Here is a 20,771-nt window from a genome sequence, read left to right as displayed (position 1 = left end):
TTGACATGGATATTCTATTAGCGGATGTCAAGAGAACCAACCAGACATAACTGAATCAAATTTCATAAACATCTTTCAATTACAAATCAATATACACATTTTAGGAATTTCGCAAATGATGAGAGCTAGGGATTGTTCTTTTTTTCAAACTGATTTAGAATCATTAAATTGATACGGACTCTCCCCAAAATTAAATGGAATCTTCCATTGTGTAAGATCTAACTCTGGATACTACAGTATTTTGTCAAATGCATGCTTTACGTTCCATGGCAGAGGTAATAATCTTCTCTCTCTGCACTTTTCTGATGGAAGTCCTGCTCTCATCAATGCTCTTCTAAAGAGTTGTTCCACAAAGCTGGGCTTCAGTGTGTTGAAGCTTCGCATCATTATAGATTTACTGAATCATTTGGATTAAACCACTGAATTCCAGAGCAGAAAATAAATATGTATAATTTCTGTCACTTTTTCCTTAAGTCCTGAAAGTCATCACTTTAGCAGCTGTGCTAAGGATGTTTGAAAAGCCTGAGAGGTTCAAATTCCTGCCATAATCCCCGAAAACCTAAGCTACCCGACTGCCTGTTGTGCTCATCAAACCAATGTGCCACTGGAGTCTTGTTCAGTTTTAAGCTGCACATGTAGTTCAGTGGATCCGCTTTAAACACTGACTGAGGAAAAATATATCACAGGAAGGAAAAGGGATTATTAGAAAAGTATGAACCGACTTTTGTCTCTGCTGGTGGTTGAGCTTAGAGTCCTTATTTAATGTCCTCCCCCAAAAAAAGCTTTTTTAATAACTTAATGTGAACAGCCGTGGTCTCAGGAGCAGTTTGCCTTAACTCGAAAGCATAAAAGATGCTTTTAGTCATTTTTAAGATACAAAATAAAGTTAAATTTAAACTGTGTGGCAACATGTATATCTAAGTAGCATTTTCTAGATCTATTGCTCGATTATTACATCTGATTATTATGATGTCATTTCCAAACTGGAAGACGAATATGTCTCTTCAACATCATTTCAGCAGATTATATGTGATCTATAGACTTTGCATTGGTACTTTTGATTTTTTATTTCTTGTTTTATGTTGGAATTTACATTCTTGTTGTAAACTGTTTATTACCAAATATCCTAATAGTTTATTTTATTTAACCTGTGTTTTACACATCAAAATCTTGTATTCTAAACTCCATATTGGAGCACCTGCGCTGTTTCAATGACACTCTCTAAAACAGACATGGTTACCCGGGGCCACATGCAGCTCTCGGCCTAATTTTCTGAGGCCCTGCCAAAGGAAATGTAGAAATGACTACAAAAACACACAAACTGACAGAAAAATACACAAAATTACTACAAAAACACAAAATGACAAAGTGTTAAAAGTACAAAATGAAAAAAAACAACAACAAAAGTGTTATATATATTAAAAAATAAAATAAATATACAAAACAAGAACAAAAATAGACAATTATTTCAAAAACACAATAAAAAATACTTTGTTCTAGCCTGCCTGTTATGTCGGCAACACCTTAAAACTATCGGGAATGCCTCCATAGAAGTGTTGAACTTTGTAAATTTTTTTAATTTAATTCTATTTTCACTTCTTATTTTGGGTTTTATATATCCCTATTTTGAAAAAAAAAAGACAAAGGAAAGAGACAAAAAATTGATCAACCTTGTCTTGACTGTTTAACGACCAAGATGTACAGCAACAAATACAGATGTGAAATGTATGTATGTATGTATGTATGTATACACTGTAATACTCTTTCCCATGTTAATGCTTAGATTGATAATTATTCTAAATGCCACTGAGGTATAATTTGTTGATTTCCACTTTAAAGAGTTTGCTTGATCATCAGCAAGTTCACACACAGGAACAGATAATCAGGCAGTAATACCCATTAGGATAGGTCAGGGGTCTGCAACCTTTACTCTCAAAGGAGCCATTTAACCTCATCTCACCCCGAATAAAGTCCTCCTGGAGCCGGAAAAATACCGCCTCAATGTATACAATACAGTGTATTGAATTCTATACAGTTAAAATTATATAGAATAATGTTTGATTTAATTTGATTTGATCAAGTAAATGGTAACTTAAAAACAGTTTAAAATAAAATAAAATGAATTGACATAAAAAAAATAACAACAAAACCGTGTCTTGCATTTTCAAATTCTTACGCATTTCAGTTTACATGAACACAATTTATATAAATAATATTTTTTATGTTAATGTATTTAATGTATTAATGCATGATCATGTGATCATCACATGCTAATTGCTAATTTCTTGCCACACATAAAACATGCATATTTAACCGGCACATTGGTAGTTAAAAGAATCTGTTCTCACACAATTAAAATCTCTGTTTTCTTCCAGAATAGTGTTTTTGTTGGTTTAGTTTCTTACCAGGGATTTAAAACTTAAGGTTAACCACAGGTGCAGGAAAGTTGATGGTCTGTAGATGTTGCAGGAGATGAAGTAGGAAGGTGCACAACGTGATTTATTTTTAAGTTAACAAATTGTTATATCATGATTTTATTTGTCATTAATCATTAATAGCCTCTGTAAGAAAATAACTCTTTATTTCAGTATTTTTTTAAAGCTATATAGAGCCATGGCAAAGGACTCAAAGAGCCACATGAGGCTCCAGAGCCACAGGTTGCAGACCCCTGGGATAGGTTGATAGATAATGAGTCTTGACATGAGGGTTTTATTAAAACAATTATAAAAGTAAGTCCACATCACTAATGCCTGCAGTTATCCAAAGTGCCCTGAGTCAAAGACTTAATGCTACAGAGGACCAAACCAAGACTGACCACCAGGCCCACCATGACATAACAACAACATCTCACCAACACTTAAGAAGCATAAGAGCCTCAGTGCAAACCAGCTTGTGTTTGGATGGTGAACCAGTGATGGTTGGAGGATAAGTGATGACAGAGAAAGTGAGCCGCTATAGAATGTGTGGTGCAGTCAATCACAATAACATGCTAGACAGAGCGCCCCATAATATGAGGAAATTTAAACAAGCTTAAAAGAAAAACAAAAAAGTAAAAAGGAACTTGTTTTAGATGTGACAAAATAACATGTTAGTGCTTATCATTTAAAATTGCAGTACTTGTCTTATAATATAACTAGAGGGCTTCTAGAGATAAACACATCAGAGATCTAAATGCAGAAAAAAACTCAAACTCATCAAACCTAAGACATAACATGCACGCAGTTATATACTATAAAAAAGTACTCCAAAATAGTATTTGCAGCACAGATGCCCTGAGTAAAGCACATAAAAGAAAACATAAGAGAAGTGGAGATGATGATTATCACTTCTCTGTTTTATAATTTCCGCAATAACCAAGCATGACGCAGACGCGCACACACACACACTTTTGGTCTCTGGTGACCTTAGCACATTTTCTAAATACCTGAAAGTCAGTAGGAGTATGCCTGCCTGTGAGACTTAAAAAATACACAGCCTGGCATAGTTTGGGAAACATGATACGATAAGCTTCCATGGAAATATTTATCAGTTATTTTTCACCCCAAAGAAAAAGAGACAGGAGGCGGCAAAAAATTACAACAAAGAGGAATATCAAGCACCATGTGGTTCCCCTCATAGCCAGGGGTCTGGAGCTGATAAATGTTTACACAAACAACACAGGTTAACAAAGTAAGATTGGACTCGTATTACTGTACTTGCTGTATGCTTTAATCATTGAGTGGATGACGTTTAATGCCTTGTATGCAGGTTATTCTTACCTTGATGTTGCAGGCCTGCTCCATGAGCCTCCGGGCATTCTCTGCAGCTCTGTATCGCTTAGGGAGCTGAACTCGGAAGAACTTCAGAGCTCCCTCAAAGTCAGCTTGCAAAAGGTCTTCTTTCGATGTCTGGAGGAAAACACAGAGGGGGCAGATAGGCGGGGGGGGGGGGTTTAGAGATGAACAATGAACGGTCAGTATGAGTCAGATGATTCAATCTGTTCTTTGTCTTCACTTCTTTCCACAAAAGACTTTCAAAAAAAAGAACTGTCAACAATTCATGCAGATGACTTAAAAATATTGAATGTTATCATTATCATCATTTGCTTTGAAAAGTACACACTGATGCTAATACCTTCTTTGCAACAATGCAAGTCTTTTAAACTCATGTGGTTAAAAAAAAACACAAAGATGCATTCCTAATTGATGCATAAAAATGTTAAAGTCAAACCTTTACTGTTCAAAGGCAGTGAATGTGATTAGAAGACCTGAGCAGAGAGGCTGTATGCCAGTATAAAGTATTGACACAATTCATCCTTATCACTTATGAGGCAGAAGTTTGATAAAGCTCAGAAACACCTCAGTACCTCCATCTTGTGGTGCAAACAACACATTGAAAGGAAACAGCCTTAATAACGCTGTTGTTTTGCTTGAAGAGTTTTAGAGATAAAATGAACAATGTAATCAGTATTAAATTAGTAGGAAATTGGGATTTAAAGAGTCAGCATTAAAACATATATATACATATATATGTATATATATCCAATTTCCAACTAGGGTTAGGAAATGTGCTCCCATTTCTCACCGCCAGCAGTTTGGGGACAAAAAGCCGGTGTCCCATTCCAAGCAGTCCCATTACTCGGCAGAATGAGTCTGGTGAAGCTTGACTGTTGTTAGCGCCGTCTTCTGTCGTGCCCTCTCCATTCTCCTGCCCTCGTCGCACTGCTGGAAGGGGCAGTTGAGGGTTTAGGTTTGGTATGGCAGGAGGAGAGGGCAGAGGGGAAGGTGGAGGAGATGGTGGTGGGGTGGTACAGGGCGGGGAACAGGGGTGGTCCCATTCCGGGGCCAGGGTGGCGGGTGACTCCAGCGTTGCTCGGTAGTTACAGCGAAAGGCAAAAGAACGAAGTCAAATTAGACCTCAAGACTGCAACGAAGTCAAGGTTTGTCGATTGGTGTTCAAAGCTGGTGGTACAAGATCAGATCAAGTTCACGTGTGCACATTTGAGGTCTCGACAGGTGGACCAGTCATTAGTGGAGGCCACTCAGCTCGTGCCACTGTCAGAGTTGAGCGGCGATCCCCGAGTGCGACAGCATCACAGCCAGGAGTCGACAAGCTGATGGTGTTTGAGGCATAATGCCGAGTCTTTCAGCTACCTGCTGGAGTCACAAGCCACTCTCATCCTGATGGCAACCCCACCTCAACTGAGAGTGCTCCAAAGTGCACGTTGCCTAGCAACAAAGATGTTCAACATGTGTGCGACAGCCGTAATGAAAGAGTGGCGGTGGATGAGTACCCCACCCTTTCTAAAAAAAAAAATCTTCCTTTTTGCTTGACTTAAAGATGCTGAGGAATCGCCTCTGGGTTCCTGCAGCAGAGTGGACCTAATGCTGGATGGATGCACAACAAAGCATGTGAAATAAGCCGAGAGGATTTAGGCTTTCTTTTGAAGTGCAAAACAGCATCAGACCAAACTGGGCTCTCTCATTTGCTCTGAACGTCTGCAGGCTGAGTGACAGAGGCAAACAAGCTGGATCTGTTCACTGTCAGAGTCGGTCACTGCACTGTCTTTATGAGAGGCTGCGTGTTTGTGCTAGTTTACAGTTGAGTGGGTGGTAGAATGTGAGTCACAGGCTACATGGCAGCAATAGGATCAAGATATGAGGGTGTCTTTATTATTCCTTTCTAGATTTCTGTTCAGTTAATATTATAGTCAACGGTTCATTCAGTAGCTTCAGCAGAACTTGGAAAATTGCTCCTCCAGGAGATCACTCAAAACAGAAGACAACTTCCTCAGAAAGTCGCCTCAATGGATAAGTGATTGCATAAGTGTGAAGAGTGTTGGTCCTGATGAGCAGCTCAGGGCGAGGCACAGAAAATAAATCACAGCAGTTCCCGTTAAACACTTATCTCAGCTGCGCTCTCTTTTTAAGATGCTAACAGCTTTAAGCTACCAGCGTGCATGGGCGGCTCCGTTGCAGAGGTCTGGTGTGGTGGACAGATACAGCGGATTGAAAAAAATGCATAAATATCCAGCCAGCTTAAAGGAGAAGCCAGAGGTAAGGGAGCAGGAGAAGAGGAGGGATAAATATTGAGAAAGCAAAGGAGAGAAATAGGTCCAAACAGGTATCCAAGAGAGGAGAAGAGAAGAAGATAAACAACTGAATGAATATAAATCCAGCTTTTCGGCTTTCTGCTCCCAACTGCTAAAGGTATAGCATCTGCTCCTGTTCCTGATGAAGATGCCGATAGCTAAACTGGAGAGGGAGGGGTGGGCGCAGATGGAGAGCAGTGAGGAGTGTGGGATGAGCGGAGGAGGGAGGAAGGGCGCCTCAGGGGAGAATGCCGTCATGCTTGGCCAATGAGAGGCAGGCGGTGGAAGCCCCTTCCATTCTCCTCCTTCCTCACATCCTCATTTGGTCTCATTTCTGACCACCAGACCCACAACACGTCTGACACAACTAGCACATCATCGCAATAATATAGAGCAGGCCAGTAAAAACAGCTACGTATAAGCTACAAATAACATTATAGTGATAATATAAAGAGTCATAATAATAATAATAATAATAATACATAAATATAATAATTCTTCTTCAGTGTGTCTGACAATTTCTTAAACACAATTTTGGAATAATAAAAGGCTTTATTAGCTGTTTAATTACTGTACTAATTATAATCCTATAAGTCATGTGCACATGTGAAATTTGGAGACAGCCAATCAGAGCGGAGTACAAAAATATCATGTAAGAGCAAATCGTTCTCCATACAGAGTATTTGAACATTTTCATTATGTCTTAGCTGTTCAAAATATTTCCTGTTTGTTTTAGTTTAGAGATGTGGGTGAAATCAAAGATATGGTTAATATTGAGCATGCTAAGGCTGTTACTTTAAATAAGCATACATATAATACAATGATAAATAAATATGTAATTTAACAAACTAAAATGACATCTGACTTTTGGCCAATATGGGGCACCATTGCTCAGAGAAGTGACAGACACTAAATATTTCATTTTTTCAGGACCATTCTGCGCAAAAAATAATATATAATATATATATAATATAAAAAAATCCAGTAGCAGTATTTCTGACACAACCAGCAACAGCATGTTTAAAGGGATTTAAATTAACTAAACTACAACAAACCATTTAAAAGTCTAACCACAGGACATACTGACCATGTTTAAATGCCATTATACAGTATATTGAGTTAGTGCTTTGTGATTGGCTGATAAGCTATTTTATTTATTAATAGCAATTAAACAGATATGCCTAAACTAATAGAAATAGAATGAAGCTATGCGTAAAACTCAAACCTTTAATCTGAAGAAATCAAGAAAAATAAAATAACAACCTGTCAGTTTTTATTTCATTTTATCTGACTTCATTTCAAACAAGCTGCTTTGCTTTTCTGAAATATAAGACACTGAAAGAAAACTTTTCCCAGTCAGTTTAGGATTGAAGCACAAGGTGGGGACAAAATGCACAGTCCATTTACAGGCTTACAAGCCTTAAAGTAACAATAAAAGGTAACACACTTCCTCACTAATCCCCAGTGCATATTCTGCACAATCACAATCCACTTTTCTCTCCAAGAATAACCACAAAAATGTCACTTCATTACTGTTAAATCCCACACGCAAATAAAACAAAATCAAGGTACCCCTTTGTTAGATTAAAAAAAGATGTGTATTTTCTTATAATGAGAAATAGGAACACCAACCTTGAGCAAAGCCAGGGCTACATTGAAGATGATGTTCAGGCCCTGAAAGAGACAGAGAACCAGAAGGTTCACATTTACATACCAATGGGACAAGGACATGTTTGTGAGGCTGAAAATATCAGCAACATAAATTAACTTCTCTGTAAATCTGTAAATGTTTGGATTATGCTCTTGGATTAAGTAGAAATGTTGACAATTAGATATACCAATGATCTTTTACAAATCAGCCTGATATTCAGAAGCTAAGTTATTTTAGGGCTAAAACAGCCCTGAGCTGTGGAGGCATGGACACATAAATATGTACAGGTTAAAGCTTTCATTAAACTGACTGGTTTGATACTTACCAGTACAATAATAATCCTAATAAAGTCTAATGAACACCAAGCAAAACAGACAAATTAACCCTGAACCATTCCTGAGACAACACTCACTGGTTTAATAGTTTTCTTCATTATAATATATAAAATGGCAGTAAATACTGTAATTATTTTCTATACATTACAGAAGTGCAATACATGATAGTGAGAATGCCCTGGATTCATATACAAAACCAGCACGCAGACTGTCCTAGAGCTGTATTTGAACTATAACTTTCTCTGATTCTTGTTTATTCATCTACAGTACATGCTATTTTAAACCAATAGTCATACTAAATAATTAAAATAATATATTTAGAAGATTCTGCTGGAGAATTCTTCATGTTCAAACACCTTTTTTTTTTCTTCTAATAATTGTATGGATGGTAATACTGACTGGGTTTGTACTTTAATTTACTATCCATCAGTACATAAATGCCCAAAGCATTACATGGTGCAGCAATGCTGTATTTATTCATTGCTCAGTGATTTTCTTCTCCGTCGTTGCTACACCACTTGTAGTTTTGGCACAAAAAGAAAGAAAAGCATCCCAGCTACTCATGGAAACACCCATCTCCCAGGTCTCCGTGACAACCAGTTCACATGGCAACACAGTGCTATAAATATCTGGATATCCCCAAAAATAACAAGCCTACCAGGAGAATTTATTTCATCCACCAACACATGCAGGCCTCAAGATGGCGCTACAGTCTCAAGACAAATTTGAAGGTGGTCGAGGAATCAAAAATGTCAGCTCTTCTCAATGATTGCGTACTTTGCAGGGGCCAGAAAGGGACAGACGAATGAGCTAAGAGTCAAACAAAGGCTGCAAAACAATATCAGAAAAGCGGAAAACCTATTTTGCCTTATGACAACATTAGGGGTGGGAAAAAAAGAAGATAAAACACAAGAGGAAAAGGTGCACAAAAATCAAGGATAACAGTAGGAGGTGGTGAAAGCCTGACAAATATGTTTGTAAGAATATTGTCCCGTCAACTACAAAACAGAAAATAATAGCACAAAAAATAAGAAAATCATCTTATCTTATTGAGAATGAAAGACTAGAATAAATAGTGGCAGTAGAATGAACAAAAACAACCACAAGAAATATTTAGTAACACTTTATTTGAAGGGATATACATAAAGCTGGCATTACACTGACAATATTATGACATGACAACTGTCATTTGCATTAATAAGGCGTCATGAAGGCTGTCATTAAGTGTAGTTAGTTACCGTAATCCTAATCCTAATCCAAAAAATGCCAACATAGCTGCAAAGGGGTCATAATTTAGTGAACGACACTTAATGAAAGCCTTCATGTCTAATGTTCTAATATTACAATGTTCCAATGTTCCAAAATGGGTGGGGAGTGGAGGTGGGCTCTCCAGTGATTGGCTCTGGTGCGCAAGTGGCTACGCTGTGCACAGAGCTATTTAGAGAGAGAGTTGCGACATCTCCGTTCACGCCAATGGGACCGATTTTTTTTTTTTACAGCAATGAGAGCCTCATAATAGTTCCCAAAAGTGAGCAGTTGACTATTGCAGCGCAATGAAGCTAGAGTGGAGTAGACAGCTTGTGATGCACTTTTGAATGGTAAATAATCATATTGAATATTATTATTATTATTATCAGCATATCTAAACCCATTACCGTGTGCGTTAAAGCATGTTAGTGGATTATTATTATTATTATTATTATTATTAACATATATTGTATATACACATACATATGTGTACTGTATAAATATTGTAAATCAATGCAGTTATTGACAGCAAATTACCGAAAATCCCAGTTATGTCACTCGGAATCAATGCATTGGAATTGACCGCCAATAACTTCCAGGAACTATTTGAGTCGACATGAACCACGTGACGGTCAAGCATTTCGGACTTCCGTTGTCACAACTCTCTCTCTAAACGGCTCTGGGTGTGCAGTGATTGGCTAGGTAGAACCGATGTCCTAATGTTATGACTGATGACATCATCACTGTAGGGCTAGGACTGATGACAACATCACTGAGTCCGTCGACTCGGGAGGTGGGGAGTGGGGGTGGGGTGTCCAATCAAATCCAACGTTGCACACCCGTGAACCAAGCAGCAGTCATGTTGAAACTCTCAGGTCAGTTTGATCCTGAGCCGCAGAAATATTTGAGGAACACACACACAGACACACACACACACAGACAGACAGACATTCCTTGCTTTTATGGATAGATAATATAGTGGGTCAAAGGAAGTCGGTGTAAAAATGTTGAAAAGTCAGAGTGAGAATCAAATAAAATTTTTAAAAAAAATCCTAAATATTGTTATACTATTGACGATCGCATCAAAGAATGATTTTGTTTCCATGTAGATGGTTTTATCTTCTCATCAAAGCACTTTGTTAAAAGCAGCCACTTTACCTCACAGAGCAGCAGGTCAGTGATGTGGAAAACCATGCAGAGGGGAAACTTGGCAGTGAAGAGGGTGAGGAACCACTGGGAGGCGTACATGTGTGCCTCTAGGTTCAGCTCCTGGAAGTGAGACCACAGGTCTGGAAGTTTTTCCTAAGAAATCAGAGACAAAGAGAGTCCCATCATTTATACATTCATTTATCTGGATTAATTAATCCTTATACTGCCAAAGGTAGCTCAACTACTATGACTTTTAATACAATTTATAATACAATAAATCCATTAGATTACAGTGTTTGGATAATACACACAGTCACAGTCAATTTAAAACACACAATATTAAATGTAACCTGTTTTTTTTAATGTGGGACCTCTTTGCTCTGTACATAGTGTCCAAAGATGAGCAAACAGAGCATCAGAAAGAAGGCAGAGCAACTTTCAGCAACTCGTTGTGAACAGCTCTGCATTTAATGAAGAGTGACCAACAAAATGCAACAGTAGCTAAAAAACTATTTACAAAATAAATGAGAGAAAGATTTGAGAACAAAATGTGCACATATTTATAAATTAATATGGTAGACTGAAACAGCATAAACAGCCTGAGCATAGAGAAAGTTTATAGACACCATCATGGTTTACAAATCTTATACTTGACCAGAAGGTACAGGAGGTCAAAGCAACGTTTTTTATGTAAATGTCATCTATCAGATGTTTTTGTTTTAGCAGCAGCAGGGCTGTTCACTATCATACAAGTCAAATTGATGGGAAAAGTAAAAGAGTGGTTCAAATATATGCCCTTTTAGTTGGTCCGTTCAAAACGAGCAGAAGAGAAAGTGATTTTTATGGCATTTACTTGATGAAGTATGGAAACACGACCGGGTAATGATTTGATTCCTACGCAGTAATTGTAGTTCACCCCAAGGCCCAATCATTTACATTTCTGTGACTGAGTGAGAATGTTTTTTTTTCTTTTTTTCTCCTTCAGCTACAATTCTGTCTGAGGGAAAATGTTCAATGAACTGTAGGGGGGAAGGAAGAATGAAAGGAAGGAAGGAAAGAGGGAAGGAAAGAAGCAAGAATGAAAGGAAGGGCAGAAGGAAGAATGAAAGGATGGAAAGAAAGAAGGAAGGAAGGATGAAAGTACAGAACAAAGGAAGGAAGCAATGAAGGAAGGAAAGAAGGAAGAATGAAAGGAAAAAAAGGAAGGAAGGACAGAAGGAAAAATGAAAGGATGAAAGGAAAGAGGGAAGAAAGGAAAATTAAGGAAGCATCAAAGGACAAAAGAAAGGAAGGAAAGAAGGTAGGAAGCAATCAAAAAAGGAAAGAAGGAAGAATGAATGGAAGTAAGGAAAGGAGGGAGGGAGGAAAGAATGAAGGATGGAAGGAATGAAGAAAGGACAGAAGAAAGAAAGGAATAATGAAAGGAAGAAAGATAAGAAATAAAGGCAAAAAGGACAGATGGAAAGAAGGAATGAAAGAAGTGATGAAGGAAGTAATGAAGGAAAGAGGCAAAAACACATCAACACAACTCCACATACTTCAACTACTGCTCTCTTATATTAATACAAACCTATTTTAATGCATTAATTGCTAATACTACATCTTATAATATTAATAACAATATAATACATTTGATCTTTTTATTGGGAAACTCAAAGCACATTCTTATGTATTACTCTGTTATTCTGCCGTATTTATTCTGGTGGAAGTAAAGTAGGCTACATCTGTAGCCACAGCTGTAGGTTGAACTGACAACCCTTTGGTCACTGATTCCAAGTACTACTGTGTGAGTGTTGATGTGTCAGGGCGATATACTGTAAGTTGCTTTTACATTACACATCACAACTGACCTGCAACAGCTTTTCCAACGTGTAGAACTTGCAGTGAAGGTCTTCAAAGTTATTTTTGTAGAGATTTCTGAGGCCATATTCAAACATGATTTTTGCCAAAACACAAAAAGCCTGCTCCTCTGGCATCTGAAACCACACAAGGAACTACAAATAAACTGTGTTCATGTGACGATAGAACACTTTTCAGACATTTAATAATTTAACATTCTCTAACACTGAATCTATAGTGATGCAACACATATTATAAACCAAACATCTGTATGATTGATCAAAATAACAAACATTCATAATTTCAAAGCTGATACCCATGATATTTTCTATCAGATAAATCCACAATATAGGCCTCACTAATCAATAAATCAAAGATCATTTGCTTGAAAAAAGATGTAAAAGGTTGAAATCACTGCTTGAAAGTCTGTTTTTATCTCCGCCGTTTGTTGACATTTTTCGCGCATTGCTTTGTGGGATGTGGAGTCGTGGACATGGGTGTATAGAAGTGTTTTTACCTCATTCTGATATATCGGGGAACACCGGGAACACAATACAACAAGAATGGTTTCCAGCAAATGACTGACTGTTTACGGGACTCCACATCCCACAATGCAATGAGCGGAAACGTCAACAAAAGGAGTGTTTATAGTGGAGATTAAAACCTTTTTTTCCTTTCTTTTTGGAGTAAATATTATGATTAATTGACCTATGAGGAACACTATGACTATCTAATAAAGTCTAATTGATAGATGGCTCACTATACTTGTATATATCTCTTATATTTATATATTTGTCTTATTTCGTTACTGGAATGCGTGAACTTGTATTTAATCCTTATTCAATTAACAGACTTTTAGTTAATTATGTATTTTTTCTTTTCTTTTCTTTGTTCAATGTTTCTTCTTTTCATCTGCAATATTTCTTGCCTCTGCAAGCAAGTCATTTCCACCTGGGATCATTGAAGTATATATGATTCTGAATATAAAACAATTATGGGTAGCAGCTTTAATCATGCAAATTCAAATATCTTTTTACGTCAAACACTACACTTGTTAAAAAAGTCAAAGAGCATTCATGAAAACACAGTTGAGGGTTTATTTGTTGAGCAAGAGTGTCAGATCATCGCTATAAACTGTCAGTAAGACAGTGATTTGTTTGTTATGCAAGGTAACAAGGGATCGCTACTCCACTTCTCTACTTATTCAATATAGAACAGGATGGCAGCTGCCGAATCTTTCAAACAAAAACATGAGAAAATAGTGCCTGGAAAATTGATGGAGAATTTTGGAAACAGAAGTGGATCATGTGTGACTAAGCTCTTTCAGAATAAATTACATCAAATGGCTCCTTTTTATCATTTTGTTTTTTGAGAGTAGGCTCTGTTCTATCTGTTCTCTTAATGTGGACCAAAACAATACACAACACAACACAACACAACACAACACAACACAACACAACACAACACAACACAACACAACAATGCTATAAACAGCAGTGAAAACATTTGATTAAAAAGTATGGACAAATAGTTGAGTAACAAAAAAAAACAGGGACTTTGTTTTGGCACGTGTTGAAAAATATTCAAATGTTTTTCACCCGTTGTGAATACTTTACATCACCTACGTTTGAAGCATAAGGATAAGAGGTATTGGAGGAGTCTAAAAAGTCTAATAAACTTACATTTCATAAATATGATAGTAATAAATTATCTTTTTTCCTTTTTACTATATCACATCTATCCTGTAACCCCAATATATGATATCAATCACGTGAACTCAGTGTATCGTGTCACCCCTAATTATTCGGATACTGTCACGTCGTAGACAGGAATGGTAAAATGGTAAATGGACTTGATTTTATATAGCGCTTTATCCCCACACTGAAGCAGTCTCAAAGCGCTTTACATATCAGCTCATTCACCCAATCACTCTCACATTCACACACCAGTGGGACAGGACTGCCATGCAAGGCGCTAGTCGACCACTGGGAGCAACTTAGGGTTCAGTGTCTTGCCCAAGGACACTTCGACACATAGTCAGGTACTGGGATCGAACTCCCAACCTCTCGATCAGAAGACGACCCACTACCACCTGAGCCACGGTCGCCCTCAGGAGTGGAAAATGCTTTATTAATGCACTTAAGTGATAAAAAATAATGACAGTCTAAATCCAAGAATTAACATTTATCAAAAGATTTCACTAAAAACTCTATCATTTACAGCAAAGAGCTTACAACTGCAATTTATAGATAAATTAGGAGTGTAACAAATCAATAACATTTAACAAACAACACAATAAACAGCAGTGAAGACATTTGATTAAAAAAGTGTGGATAAAATGTTGAGTAGCATAAAAACAGGCACGTGTTGAGAGATATTCTATGTTACATGGCTTATGTTTGAATAAGGACAAGAGGAATTAAAGGATGTTTAATACTCTAGGTGGGTACACAACTTCATTTCTCCACTCACACACAAACACCCACTTACAGACAGTGAGGTGATATTTAATCAGAGTGACAGTGTGTGTTTGGGTCTGAATAGGCTCCTGCAGGTGAGCGTGAACAGCCATTAATATTCCTGACATCTCCTCTCCCTCCTTCCTCTCCCTCCTCTATAACTCGTCCTGTACAGCCTCTCTTTCTTTCACTGCCGCGCTTCCCCTTTATCTCCTCTTCCCCTCTTCCTCCTGCCTCCTCATCATGACTTCTTTAAGTCTCTCCAGAACAGTCATATTTCTTCTCTATGACCCGTCCACCTCCGCCTCCCCCTCCCTCCTGCTGACCCCTCCACCTCCTCCTCTCTTTCCACTCATCTCACTTCTTTTTTAACCTCCACTGCCCTTGTTTTTGGATTTCACCCAAACTTCAGCCACTCGATCTCTTCTACTCGAGTATCCTGCCTCCAAGTGTCAACTCACTCTTCCTCCATCTGTGTTTTGTTAAACTAATAAAGATTTTTTTTCCAAGGTGTTGAAATAAAAGGGAAGAGGTAATTGCAGAGAGAAAATGACCTTGAAATGTGCCAGTCTATTCAGTTTTAAAATAAACTGCTTTCACTCCAGTTCTTATTAACTTTCTATTTTTTTAGAGCATTAAGCCTTTTCTATTCTTCATCTTTTGTTCTTCAAAGGACAGGGTTCATTTATTTTTGCTTCATCAAAAGCCGGTTCGAACTCACCGACTTGATGCAGTGAAGGTCATTTCAATTCCATGTATGTTCCAACTATTTTATTGGTACTGCAAAATCTTTTCTTATTGCCGCCTGTCTCAACTGGGTCTAAAACATGCGCCAAGAGAAATATTTAATGCTGGACCAAGGATAATATCCTTTTACAGGTACTGTTAGTGGCTGTTAGTAACATTGTTGTGACTGCTGCAGGTAGATAGAAATAAAGGGATGGGTTGAATATCTAGGAATGAAATAGGTGATAAAAATAAAAAAGCTGCAAAATCTAACAGCAATTTTCTGCCAAATAATCAGTAAGTCTCTTGTTTTTTTTCAAAGCATGCATTATAAAGTAGGTGGCCTTGTGTCTCAGCCTAGATGACAGGCTCTATACATGAATGAATGAAACTTTGTCTTACATGAAGGAGGAGAACTGCAGCGAGGAAGGACTGACCCTGACAGTAACCAATCTCTTCATCGTACACAGAGTATGCCTGCAAGAGAAAAAGAAACAGCACCAAAAGACTTAGTTCTTTGAGATTATGAATATAAGTAAAAACCCTCTTTCTCCATCAAATTTCAATGTCTTTCCTGCACATTTTTCCACTTTCAAGACATTTTCAGCACTTATAAACCCTTTCCACCACTTTTCCCACCTAATGTCACATATGTTGACCCATTATTGTCACTTTTCACCATATGTCATGCCTATTTTTTGACAATTTAACCACATTCACGATTGGTCATGCCAATTAATTTCCCGGTTAAACTATATTGTTCCGACTAATTGTTCCAATATTCACACTTTGAACCCTTTTTATCACTTTTCCGGTCCGATTTTGGCCACTCTAATTTGCAACTTTTAACTAATTTCTGTGGTTTCATTTCCAGCTATTTTTTTTTTTAAATTACTTTTAACCCATTTTATTTCTGATAAAAACAAGGATTCAAATCTTTAAGATGACTATATACTATGGCACAAATATAATGTCTCCACATTACTGTTGTTCAATGTTCATGTCTGTGTTCGACCACCTTCAGGTACAGTGGGGGTCCCCGGTCTCTGGCACCTTTATTTTGGTGGTCGAGGGCTGAAAAGGTTGAGAACCACTGACATAAGGAACTGAGTGTAAGCCATGGGATGGATTGGCTACATGTTCCAAAGTGAACCCTGCCATGCACCCCCTGCAGGTTGGGATAAACTTTTGCACCCTGAGTCTTCTATCACTAGATAATGCAGCAGAAGAACATAAACAGATAAGTTGATGTTCATTTAAAACTATTCATTAAGCCTGTAAAGTTTTATTATCATCCTCAATTATTTTTTGGGGGGTGTCTACCATGTGACAGACAGTTATAGATCAATATGTCAGTTTATAAGAGATTCCCATTCCTCTTCTAGAAGAATTAGCGTAGTCATCCAGAGCAACAGCTTTTATCCGTTGGGCTAATTTGGTGTGGAATGTGGGGCTCATGAAGGAATCTTGTGGAGCTTTCTGGAGTGTAATCTACAAAGTGACACGCTTGATGGAGTGTGGCATTCACGTTCCCCCAACTGAGCTGAAGGAAGCGCACACTGACAGATGGATAGGGAAGGTCCTGGTGGGTGAAATCTAAATTTGTTTGCCCGTGTAGATAATGGGCTCCGAGGGGAGGCTTTTTACAATCTGCAGTTAGTCCAACCACGGAGCAGCAGAACACTCTTTTCTTACATGTACAGTACAGGTCTTTCAAATATTCAGTAGGACTATACAGAGGCAGAATGAATTGTTTCCAAAGATACATGAGAAGAAAGCACAACAGAAGCTGTGAGACAAGCCTGAATAGGACATTATGACTTTAGTTCTCTGTTGATCATGTGCAGATCAGTGAGCACCTGTAACTTTGAAACAATGCAGGTTTTAACCTTACATGTCAAGAAGGTTTTTCACAAAAAATATTCAAATCTTCCAGAGGAGGCGAGTCAGAGAACGAGGGTCTGCAACTTAAGTACGAGTTTAAATACTAAACTAGAGCCTGATGAATTACACGCAGTTGTCTGATTTTATCATGAATTACATAGTTTTATTACATACATTCCTGTCAGTTTTCAGTTTCAATAAAGATTGAGGAAAATAAAATCATAAAAAAGACAACGCCAGAGTAATGCAATCTAAAGTTATTATTTACCCTGATAATTAGTTTTGAAATAAAAATGTGAAAAAAATTGTATAAAAAAGATTAGTTTGTATTTTGCAAAAATGTAACCTTTCTCAATAATCTACTCAGGGTGAAATAGTCTGAGATGTTTTCGGATGGAGTAGAAATCAAGCATTTCATTAATTAGAAAACTAAAATTAATCTTGAATAACAATAGCGTGCTGATATCTAATGCAGACATGACTTATCACATTATTTTTTTTATTTAATTTTCTCTATTTCATGTTTCTATAGTGAGCAGCTTAGCAGGACAATTTTGGTTAATAGACTGGGCACAGTGGGTGAACATTCCACATATTAGTTGTATCGTGACTGCCAGGTATAATATACAAGGTGTAATATTCATAAGCACATAATAAAGGTTTGAAACGAGAACACTCGTGGGCTTTCCAACTGAATAAGGTATTAAAATGATGTCCTGCTTCCTGTAGTCCCCTCCTTCAACATTCAGTAACCTTATCAGTAGCAAATCTACATGGATTTGCATACAAATCGAGGCTGGCGCATCACTGACCTAGTTGGGTCCAGACTGGATGTTAAACCACTCTTGACAGGTTTCTCTTACAGTCCTGACCAGCCTCACTCTTTTGTTAAAGCACGAGGTAACATGCAGAGCAAAAAGTTAACATTATCGCTATACGTTTTAGCCTTATTTGATAGAATGAGACATGGACTGCTTTTGCAATTAAATCAACTCCATTTAGGCAGTCGTCACTATAGTAAATCAAGAATATTGTTTTTGTTTTTAACAGATGTAGGAACAGCTGCATCATTTCTTTTTTGGCTTAAAACATTTGTGATTGAAATGATTCGTCTCATTCACGTCACCTTTCAGCAGAGGTGAATGTAACAGATTACAAGTACTCACCTTACTGTAACTGAGTTGCTTTTATGGGTACTTGTACTTTTTTGAGTACATTTCTAAATCAGTCATTTTACTTGTACTTAAGAAAATTTTAAGTCATTCATTAGCTTTCTAGACTCAACCGTTACTGAGTAAATTATTATTATTTTGTTATAAAATGATCAACGGACATTGTGAAACTACAAAAAATGAAATGACCAGACAACAATCAAATGCATCACGTCATAGCCGACCAACCAGATTAACCGTAATGTACGGCGCCAAAACAGCATTGAATGCTGGTTATTTTCTCCGTTTTGTAGTTAAAAAATGTACAGTAACTAGAGGCTGATAATTTTTTTTTTTGAATCGAATTAATTGGTGTTATTTTATTTAAAAAAATAATTGTACATCTTGACAAACCTTATATTTTATACAGATACCTTTGTTGAAAATAAATGAAGTTCCAATTGTGCAAGATTTCATCTCTTCCTTTTTAAGTTTATACATGAAATGTTTACTGTATGCAAGGGAACAGTGGCAAGGTGTATTATCAAAAAGTAACTAGTAACTTTTATCTGAGTACTATTCAATTGAGCTGTTTGTACTTGTACGTGAGTATAATTTCAATCAAGCAACAGTACTTCTACTTGAGTAAGATATGTCTCTTGAAACCTCTGCCTTTCGTTCGGGTTAGTATCATCATCAGCACATTTCAGGTGTTAAGTTTATATCATTTTAAATCTGAAAACTTTTCAAACGCCTCATCCTTCATCACAACAATGTGGATCTTACTTTGCAGATCTTGTACAACGAGTCCTGTCCATCTCCATCAGATTCCTTGAAGTAGTCGTGTGCGGGAAAGGTGCGGTGAATGTCACGTGTGATTACGCCTTCCTGAGCAGAGTCCTGCAAAGGAAACATTAAAGAAGGAGGATTTTTATAATGTTGAAAATACACCATGTACTGTAGTTATTTAGTAAGGTGACACAATTGTTATCTGTTCTTCTGGCGCATCATCTTAAATAACACTCCTGTCTACATTTTTCTTGTATGCTTTGACATTCCAAAACAGAATGCAAAGTCACCATTTCACTATATATTATACAGGTTTGTGTCTTCATCGCAGCAGCTTTCTCTAGACTTCAGCTCAATCCACAGCCACTGCAGAAACACGCTCAAGGCTCACCCACAGCCACATCACTTTGCTGTCCATCTTACAAAGTACCTTAGAAACACAGGCACTTCATTTCTCTCTCTCTCTCTCTCTGTGTGGGCGTGTGCGTGTGCATGTGTGTGTGTGTGCAATCAACATAATTAGGAGGCATGAGAGTGTGAAAGACATGGAGAAAACCATATTTCCTCCATTTTTTTTTTTTTTTTTAAACCACAACTTGAAAGAACAGAAAGATCCATTTGTCTTAATTACTTTACCAGCACCGACCATGATATTCTAATGCACTTCCGTACCTTGCTGGACATTATTAAGTGTAAAAGGTATAAAAACAAACACAGTTGCTTTCAGGCTCACAGGAGAACTTTGAAAGCGAACCTCAGTGACTAATAGAGGGCTGTCGGAAGCTATTTCTCTACTAAAGCATGACAAGGTGACACTACATTATAATCCCCTTCTCCATTCTGAGCTGTGATTTTAGAATACATTAATATATATTGACCATAAAAGCCTCTTTATTTTACTTTCGCCTTTAAGTCATGTAATGCCTACAATGGAATACAATGAGAAGTGTAGAGCTGTGAAAAAACAGTGCACACTGGGAAATATTCTTCTTAGCATTAATGGGGGTGGGGGTGCTGAGTACAAAGGTGGTATTTTAATGTCAGGTGCATTCTGTTGGTTTGGATGCAGCAATCTAGATACTCTAATACCTATCGCAGTGGTTCCCAATCTTTTTTGTCTCGTGTACCCCTTTTTGTCAAATCAATTGTACCTCCTCTTCATATCATAAGTACCCTCTCCATAATTTCATATACTTTTTCATTTGTGGAACAGCGGGCTCTCCTAAACCCCTAAATGTCTCAAACATTGGTTCGCTAAGGCTTAATCTATAAATTCAAAAGAATGAGTGGAATTTAATTAAACAACTTTTATGTGATTACTTTAACAGTAAGTAAATACAGTGTCATTCGTAAAATGTAGCTAATTTTTGTCTCATTTTGTCAAAAAAAAGTGTGATAAAATGGCATTTACAGCATAAACTAATCCTGTTTCAATAAAGTACAAGAAAATATAGTATTTCATTGAGCAAT

At 37.3% G+C, this 20,771-nt stretch overlaps 1 protein-coding gene across 3 annotated transcripts in view; it reads right to left on the bottom strand.

Annotated features, from left to right (window-relative positions):
- Window positions 1-20,771, bottom strand: part of rabgap1l (RAB GTPase activating protein 1-like) — a 115,676-nt gene that overhangs the window by 16,245 nt on the left and 78,660 nt on the right. For 2 of the 3 annotated variants that reach the window (XM_028445581.1, XM_028445582.1), the window contains exons 14-19: window positions 19,299-19,412; window positions 15,880-15,954; window positions 12,304-12,429; window positions 10,463-10,606; window positions 7,703-7,744; window positions 3,759-3,887 (exon numbers count right to left, since the gene is read on the bottom strand). In XM_028445581.1, the coding sequence (XP_028301382.1) occupies window positions 3,759-3,887; window positions 7,703-7,744; window positions 10,463-10,606; window positions 12,304-12,429; window positions 15,880-15,954; window positions 19,299-19,412 (630 nt within the window). Of the gene's footprint in view, window positions 1-3,758; window positions 3,888-4,563; window positions 6,224-7,702; window positions 7,745-10,462; window positions 10,607-12,303; window positions 12,430-15,879; window positions 15,955-19,298; window positions 19,413-20,771 lie in introns of those variants that run through there. The other variant, XM_028445583.1, reaches the window with a different exon arrangement.

Source organism: Gouania willdenowi, chromosome 4 (genome assembly GCF_900634775.1).
Source record: "Gouania willdenowi chromosome 4, fGouWil2.1, whole genome shotgun sequence".
Classification (NCBI taxonomy): Eukaryota; Metazoa; Chordata; class Actinopteri; order Blenniiformes; family Gobiesocidae; genus Gouania; species Gouania willdenowi.
Note: the sequence above shows the minus strand (reverse complement) of the source record. Positions and strands in the feature narration are given on the sequence as shown.